General features: G+C 30.7%; 1 protein-coding gene across 1 annotated transcript; it reads left to right on the top strand.

The window, feature by feature from the left end:
* Positions 1–1,204: 1,204 nt before the first annotated feature.
* On the top strand, positions 1,205–2,575 carry LOC112036257 (ethylene-responsive transcription factor 5). Its single transcript, XM_024069056.2, has one exon. It carries the CDS (start codon positions 1,365–1,367, stop codon positions 2,397–2,399), a length of 1,035 nt encoding a protein of 344 aa, XP_023924824.1. The 5' UTR covers positions 1,205–1,364; the 3' UTR covers positions 2,400–2,575.
* Positions 2,576–9,657: the final 7,082 nt, after the last annotated feature.

The following is a 9,657-nucleotide window of genomic DNA, read 5'->3' as shown; positions in this document are numbered from 1 at the left end:
TACTTCTTTTCTACTTTTCCATTTTTTTATGTTTGTTTTTTGCGGCCATGGAGATCTATTCAATGCTCCTAAATGACAAAACTAATTAATTCAGCTAATGACATGAACTAAATTAGGCCTGACCTTTTCTCTTGGATTAGAAATTTAGATCTCTTAAAAGTATTAAAAACGCTTAAAAAATTAATGTTTCAAAGACCAAAACAAAGCTAATTCTAATCTCCTTCTTCATGTTCATAATATAATATATCAAAAAACCAAACCCAATATGTAGGAACATGAAGATCTTGAAAAAGCTGAAACCAAAAGTATCTTCTTTTGCACACATACACCACCCCACCAATTATTTCTTATGATCTAGAACATGTGAATCCCCCGGGATCCCTTGCATCTAACATTGACAAAATAATGAAATATTACCATTACGCAAACTAGAAAAACTCATTTTCACATTGAATAAACAATAAAAATAACAAGAAGTCATTGTATTCTAGAAAAAAAGAAAGAAGAGTACACCATATTTCATATTAGCATTTCCTCAAATCAGTAAAAACCCTCGTTCATATTTGTAATATAAAAAACAAAAACGATAATTAACAGCAATTATATAATCCGTGACAACAACAACAACAACAACAACAACAACAATTAGTCAATAAGCTTGAACCACCAATCATTCAACTTTGCTTGCACGTAATAAAGAGCAAGATAGAAGATAGGGCTTTCTAGAATTACACACACACACACAAGAGGTACCTTGATATAAATGATCAGCCAAATTAGTCATGATTGACGAAATCTAAGGCCTTTATTTTTATTTTTATTTTTATTAATTTTAATTTTAATTTTTTGTCGCATGCTCCATAATTGTTATATTGGTTTATCATTTAAATTTTAAAGTAAAACTCATTTGCGTAATATATCCACTATGTTATTTTATTTCAATTCCCAACGTGCGTGCGCCTGTTGCGAACCATCGCGGAAAAAACCAACTCAAAAAGCTTTAAATGAAAACAAACAGAAAGGAACATTACCTTGAATATGAGCCGTCCGATTCACTCTAAACCAATCCAACGGTGAAAAGGACTTTTTTCCTATTTGGGAGAGAGAGGATGCTTCCTTCGTCCAAGGAGGAAGCTAGCTCGGTGTGAAGCCAAGTCTTCAGTCCACATTTCAAACTCTCTCTTTGTCTATAAATACCTTTCCACTCTTCATTTCTACTCTCAAACTCATCCTCACTTCTAAACGCAATTCAAATCCTTTCTCTCTCTCTCTCTCTCTCTCTCTCTAAAAACAAAGTGAAATCCATTTCCCTTTCTCTTTCTCTCTCTAAGAAAAACTAGTTCCCTCTCATCTCATATCATATCATGGAGGCTGCTTTTGAGTTTTCTTCGGAACTTGATCGCATCAAGCTTCACTTGCTTGGTGAGCTTTCTCCTTTGGGAATGGGAGGCTTTTTCTCTAATGATACAGAGGTTTCCAATTCTGAATCTCAATCCAACTCTTCTTCTTCTTCTTCTTTGAGTTATCGAACTTCGAGTTTGGACTCTAACGAGCTTTGTTCTGACTCTTCTATGGCTTTTGGGGACTTGTTTGGCTCTACCGAGCTTTTTGACTTTACTTTCCCAACTGATTTCCCTGAATTCGAAGTGAAGCCTGAAATCATCGACTTATCTACACCGAAACCCCTCGATTCAGCCAACGGTTACTCCGAATACGAACCGAAACCGACTGTACCGAAAACCCTAACTGAATCGAACAGGAAGCCCTCGCTGAAGATCTCGCTCCCGAGCAAGGGCACAACCGAGTGGATCCGGTTCGGTAACCCGGATCAGCCACAACCGGAACCATCGGTTTCGGCAGTACCCGTACCCGCAGCACAAAACAATAATAACAGTAATTCGGGCGTGGAAGAGAAGAAAAGGCACTACAGAGGAGTCCGACAAAGGCCATGGGGCAAGTACGCCGCGGAGATCCGAGACCCGAACCGACGTGGCTCTCGGGTCTGGCTCGGGACCTTCGACACCGCCATCGAAGCAGCTAAGGCTTACGACCGAGCCGCGTTCAAGCTTCGCGGCTCGAAAGCCATACTCAATTTCCCGCTTGAAGCTGGGAAGCCCGAAACGACGGCAGCGACTGTCGTTTCGAACAATAACGACAAAAAACGACGCCGTGTCGAAGAAGAGCAAGTGGTTGAGGAAGTGAAAGTTGTGGTGAAGAAAGAGAGAGTAACGGAATCTCAAGACGTCATGAGTTATTTGAAGGATATTCCGTTGACGCCGTCAAGTTGGACGGCGGTATGCGATTGGGACAGTGACGTTAAAGGGATATTTAACGTTCCTCCGTTGTCGCCGTTATCTCCTCACCCTCAGATGGGTTATCCACAACTTATGGTGGTATGAGAATGAGAGTGCTTTTTTTTAAATTAAAAGTTAAAACATGAACATTTTAGTGTACGAGTGGATGAGGCTTGCTATAGTGGTGGTTTACTAATCCCACCTCATTCAAATTTGTTGTTACCATTGTATTTATTTTGATTTTCACTAGAATCAGAAGTATCCAATTGCAGGATTTTGAATGGGTTTTGTTTTGGGAATTCATGTGTGTACATTCAAATTGGAGTGGTTTTATGTTATTAATTGTGATCTTATTCTTTTATTAATCAAAAAAAAAAAAATTGTAGTCATAATAGGGAGTTAAAGTGTTTTGTAATTTAATTGATACTTTATAATATCTTTAACGGAAATATCTAAAATTTAAATATTTTTCTTCCTAAGTATCAAATCAAATAAAATTAAAAGACATAACCATATAGAAAAATATTGAGAAAAAAGTGGATAAAATTATTCAACTTTAGTATTTTCTTTTTTGTATGGCAAATTGACAACATTTTGGTATGTTCTAATCTTATATAAAAGGATGTCATAAATTTCAGATATGAGATTTAGCACATAATATTCACTATTTTATTTTTCTTTAAAACAAATATTCACGTACTATTAAGAAAAAAACAAATCTCAATAAATGGAATAAATACATATTGAGTAAATGATAACACTATCATTGAAAGGTTTCAATAGAAGTCTTATCATTTTGTTATAAATATTCATTCTTTGCTAATTATATTGCTCCAACATGACATTAATCTTTAGGTCAACTAATATTGTTTGGTATTTTTAATGAAGATGTCTAAATTGCATTTTTTTTTTCACTTAAGATCTATAAATAAAAAATATTGCACACATACCTATGAATTTGCCTAAAATTTAGTTACCCTAAATTTAATGGGCACATCCTCTTTATAGCTTTAGAAGCCATCCATTCTACACTAGCATAATGTTGGTTTTCAAGTTAATTTAAGTTGAAGCCTATCGGAATTGTTGGAGACAGCTTTAATATCTTCTATGGCAGGAGAGAATAAGATTTTATTTCAAATCTTGTCAATTTCTTCCATTTCATAGTTTACAACTTCACATTTTATTTTCTAAAATTTAATAGTGTTATAGTATATTTACTGCTACGTCATTTAAAATTTTAAATAACGTGATAAATTTGAAACATCAATGAAATCAGAATAATGGACAAAATCTTTATATTTGTAACATCTATGAAATGGACAAAATTTGAAATAAATTAGGAGTTTGATCAATGTAATTAACTCTTTCAAACATAAATGACTTAGGTGATTTGAACAAAGAAAAAGAAAAATAATTTATTTTGTTGAAAAAGGCCTTTGTTTTTCTTTTTTGCCAAGTAAAATTGAAAAAGTTAGAGTTTGTAATTAATATATGTTAGCAAGGTCAAGATAATGCTGATGATTGTAAAGATGATGTGAATGAGTGGGAATTTGCAGCAATCTTGTGGACCTAGTTTTTTGCGTGGAAGTTGTAGTCAAGCAAGAAAGAATATTTCCATCAGTATGAACCTAAATTTATACTGCCATTTATTTTTCTTATAGATATATGATGCACTAGGGTTTTTTCTTTCTTTCCCACTTCTTTTTTAATAGGCAAATCAATTTACACTCATATGGATAATCAATGATCATACTCTTCATCACTTTTTATTTTATTTTTAAAAGAGAAGAATATGTCATTTAGTACTAGTCTGAATACCATTATCAATGATCTAAATTAACTTGTTGAGAATTCATCTAGACATTATAGAAATTATTTTATTCATCCATGTCAAAAAGGGATATTTATTAGAAACTTCATTTCTTGCCTTGACCTTGAATTCGAATGATGAATAAGCCTTAAAAGGTCAATGTTGAAGGTTCCATTTGGTTTGATGGATAGAGTAATCTCTTCATGTCTTTATGTTAAAAAAGTCCTATCGTATTTGATAAGTCCAGGAACCTCCATAGACTAGGAAACCTTGCTTCAAAATGTCAATTTGTTTTGAATTGTAATATATGTCAAATGGTTGTATTTGGGATTTCTTAAACAGAACAGAAGTTTCTGTTTGAAAAACAAATATATATATATATATATATACCCAAAAATATAGAAGAAGATAGGTATCATATAAGTCCGAAGATAAGAGAAGAAAAAGGGAGGGGCACCAAAGGCAATCACATAATGAATTGTAACTTTAGGGATGACAATGGTCATTTGTATTATTTAGATTTGTCAAATTATTTGATTTTATGAGACTTTCCTCTCATTTTATGTGTTGAATCTCAATGTCATATATATATATATATATATGAGTCCTACAAGTAATATGTGAGGATAGATGATTTCATAAAACTGTCTCATAAAATACATTTTCAATCAGACAGAAAGTTCACCTCAATTGTCAATCCACTCATAATTGCATTCCTATATATCCCTTATGGCTTATGTCTGTGTTGACCCAAGCTTTTAAGGCACTGTTGACATTGTATCCTTCTTGCTTTGATTTGGTCACCTTAACAGTAACCTGGCATTTAAGACTTAGCCACAAATCAAAGGACGAGGGCGAAAAGGTAAAGAAGAGAACAAAAGGTTCACATTTTTTAAGTGTATTTTTAATTTGTGAAAAACTTTTAACATATGGGGGAAGTCGTGGGTCCATTCTAGTTGGGAAAAAAAACATATTTTTGCTATATATAAAATCAATGACAACCTGTGATCAAAAAGCAAAATTGGTCCGAAAGAATTTGTACGACTAACCTCAGGTCCTCAGCCAATAGTTCTCAAAAAAACATTAAAAAAAACGTCAGCCAATAGTAATAGCTAGGTTATAATAAAATTGTTTCTAAAAAAAAAAAAGGCTATAATAAAATTAAATTGTTTATGAACTATTCAGACTTAAATTCATATTTAAACTCAACTATTAATCGAATTAAACTCAATATATAATAATATTTTGTGAACAAGTCTAAATATGAGACTTAATATATATATATATATATAACATATTATATGTTTATATGGTTTATATATGTGTGTAAAAATATATACTTTTTTTGAAAACTGTAAAAATATATACTTAATATTTGATTGTATAATTTTGTAAACAAGCTCATAGGATATCAAAATCATTATTTGTAATTTATTGATAATACAAATAGTTCATTTATATATAATTTTTAACAATACAAGGCTAATAAATTGAATTTTTTATAAGTTTAGAAACAAAGATCACTCTATATAATAAATTCAAATGATATAATGTCATTTATAATACTATAATTTAGTTATTTACTATGAGTAAAGATCGTTCGGTGAAGGGATAAAATATTTTAGTTGTGGTATTTAGTATTTACTATATATAAAATAAAAAAAAAGTTAATCAAATAACTCATTCATAAATTCCTACTTATTTGAGCAAAATAAATAAAGCCTGAGTTTGTAATTTAGCTTGGTTATAAATTCAGTCTGGGCTTCCCATGAATCCCATTATTTATATATATTCAAGCTGGGCTTGATTTTGCGAAAAAAAGAAAAAAGAATAAATAAACCAATATTATATAAACTTTTAATTTTGAGCTTGTTTTTTCAACTCTAGCTAATTAATACTGGATGATTAAATTTCCCAACAAGTTTATGTTCTAACAATTAACATTGTGCCAAAGGTTAATACCACTCGCTTTGCTTTCATCATGATTATCTAAGGATCCAAGCCTTGAGTTAAATACTCTACTATCTGTTTCAGTGAGTAATTATCCAATCAGCTATATATATATATATCATCTATCTTCTTTCAATTCTCATCCTAAGCTCCTAATTTCGTCACCACCACTATTTTAAAATTTTGTTTCCATTATTCAAACCTTCTATAACACATGATTCGAAGTTGACCGTAAAACTTTTCAATATATAGCATGTGCTCACACCAAACATCATTTTAGATGTCTTATAGTGCCGACCCAGAATGCAAAAACTAGTCTTTATTCAATAAGAAGAACAACATAAAGTAATGCATGTACGTTTAGTCAGTGACTACAATTAAGTCGGTGACAATTAAAGAAGATGTTTGGTGGCGGTGGTGGAAAAATGGCGGTGTTGGAGGTCTTGGGTAGTGGTAAAGAGTGAGAATTATCAATGTGTTGTTTTTTAAGCTTGCGTACTGTTTTCGAAGATTCTTCACAGTTCACACAGTATTTTATAGTGGTTGAGTTATACTCGCAATCATAGAAAAATAATGCAAAACTAGCCAGGTGTTATATATGAGTTATGACCCATGGAAATATATAAATTTTGTGATTGAAAGTGTTGCTGCAAATTGATGGAGATCATCCATGATTTTGGTAAAGAAAATAATAAAACACACTGCTAATACAGCAAAAAGTTTGAAAAATATGAAGGATCATGCAGCAACTTTTCTTCGAGTTAGAAGTTTGTAAGATGGCCAGTCAGAGTCTTTGCATTTCTTTAATTATTATATCATAAGTAGAAAGGTCTTCTCTTCAATTTCCAATTCCTTTACTTTTTTGTTTGGTATATTTTGTATGACCTTGCAAACATGATCTTTGAAAGTTTGAAGAGATCCTGTCTTTTCAATATAGTAATATATAAAACTGCTGCATTTGACTTTTTTTGTTAATTTTTTCTTTTGTGGTTATATAAATTTTATTAAAAAATTTAGATCGTTTCAGTATAATGCTTTGAGCTGTCACATAAGGGATGAGTCTTATGTGTCTGGCCCATCCCCTATTTGTAAGTTTGAAATATTGTTCTAGAATTATTGAAGAATTGCCCTGAACTTTAGAAAGTATTTGGTTAATTTAAAAAATTCACGTTACCTTTGGCATTCAGATTTTTTGTAATATAATACTAGGCAATTTAGACACTTGAGAATATATTTATTTTTATGTTTAGTTTGATTAGGAATCTAATAAAATTCATGGAAATATGCTTATATTTTTAGTTTATTCCTACAAATTTTATAAGATTTTTTTTTTTTCAAAATATCTTTTGGTTTGTAAACACAATATCAAGTCTTTTTTTAATCTTACTCCAAATAATTAGTGAAAAAATATAAATTATAAACTATGAAAAATTCAATAAAACTATAGTATAACATTTTTTGAATAACATGTATAATACAAAAATAATTATTTAAGTTCTCAATTTATTATTATTATTTTTTTTATAGAGATTCATTCTTATCTAATTATATTGTGCTAATAACCTTTAAGTCAACGAACATTGTTTGGTATTTTTAATGGTGATATCCAGCATGAAACTGCTTTTTTCAGTCAAGACATATAAATAAAAAATATTGCACACGTGCCTATGAATTTGCAAAAATTTTAGTTACTATAAATTTACAAGGCACATCGTCCTTATAGTTTTAGAAGCCACCAAATCTACACCAGATAATGTTGATTTTCAATTAATCTGAGTTGAACCCTATCAAGATTGTTGGAGATGGCCCTAATATCTTCTATAGCAGAGAGAGAACAAGATTTTCTCCATTTTCATATCTTGCCCATTTTATGGTTTAAATTTTATTTTTCAAGATTTAACAATTTATGCATATAAACTATTACATCATTTAAAATTTTAATATTGTAGATTGTAGATCTTTAGACTTGTAACGTCTTATCTAGACTATGTAATGGACGAAGTAGACAAATTAAATTTGAAATAGATGAGAGCTTGGTCAATGTAATTAGCTCTTTCAAATGTAAATGACTCGCATGATTTGAGTGAAGAAAAAGAATAACAGAATATTTTTTTTTAAATGCTTTTACTTTTTCTTTATTGCTTAGTAAAATTGAAAAAGTTAGAGTTCGTAATTTAATATTTTAGCATGGTAAAGATAATGCTGATGATTGTAAAGATGATGTGGGTGAGTGGGAATTTGCAAAAATCTTGTGGACCAGGTTTTCGCATGAAAGTTGTAGTGAAGAACAAGAGAGAATATTTCCATCAGTATAAACCTAAATTTATACTTCTATTTATTTTTCTTATAGATCTCTGAGCTCTAGGGTTTTTTCTTTCTTTCCCACTTCTTTTTTATAGGAAAATTCAGTTTACACTCGTATGAATTAAATCAAATGTCATACCTTTCATCACTTTTTTTTAAAAAAATTATTTAAAGAAGAGAAGAAAATGTCATTTAGTCTAAATACAATTATTAATGCTCTAAATTAACTTGTTGAGAATTCATCTATGACATTATAGAAATTATTTATTCATCCATGTCAAAATTAAAGGGATATTTAGAAGCTTCATTTCTCGCCGTGACCTTGAATTCGAATGATGAATTAGCCTTAAAAGTTCAATGTTGAAGGTTCCACTTGGTTTGATGGATAAAAGAATCTCTTCATGTCTTTATGTTAAAAAAGTCCCATTGTGTTTGATAAGTCCCGAAACCTCCATAGACTAGGAAAATTAGCTTCAAATGTCAATTTGTTTGAATTGTGATATATGCCGAATGGTTGTATTTGGGATTACTTAAACAGAATAGAAGTTTCTGCCGTGTACAATGATCATTATAAGTTAGAACTGCCAAATGATTGTATTTTTAAATTTTATATGTATGAATTCAATATGCCGTAAAAAAATGGATGATTTCGTAAACTGTCTCATAAAATACGTTCTTGAAAAAGAAAATGAATCTTATAATTAAGTTACAAGATAGAAGGGTCACGTCAATTATCAACCCACTGGTAATTGCATTACTATTCCTTTTGTCTGTTGACCCAAGCTTTTAAAGCTTGTGGGGATCATACTGTTGACCTTGTATCCTTCTTGCTTTGATTTGGTCACCCTAAGTTCTAACTGTAACCTGGCATTTAAGACTCATCCACAAATCAAAGGATAGGGGAACAGGGAACAGTCGAACAGGAAAGGAAGAAGAAGAAAATGTTTACATTTGCTGAGCGTATTTTTAATTGAAAAACTTTCAGCCTACGGGTGAAGAAGTGGGTCCATTCTATTGGAAGAAACATGCACTTTTGCTATACATATTATCAATGACAACTTGTTAAAAAAAAACTCGAAAGAATTTGTATGAACAATCTCAGCCAACAGTAATAAGAGAGATTAAATATGTTATATCATAATTAAATTGTTTATGAACAAATCGGATTAAGTTTGGGGGAAAATTTATTTATTTCGTTTATTTAATGTGAATCAAACTCAAGTTCATATTTAAACTCGACTATTAAATTAATTATACTTAAAATATAATAATTTTTTTTGTAAACAAGTCTAAATAGGA

Source organism: Quercus suber, unplaced genomic scaffold (assembly GCF_002906115.3).
Source record: "Quercus suber isolate HL8 unplaced genomic scaffold, Cork oak 2.0 scaffold_102, whole genome shotgun sequence".
Lineage (NCBI taxonomy): Eukaryota > Viridiplantae > Streptophyta > Magnoliopsida > Fagales > Fagaceae > Quercus > Quercus suber.
Note: the sequence above shows the minus strand (reverse complement) of the source record. Positions and strands in the feature narration are given on the sequence as shown.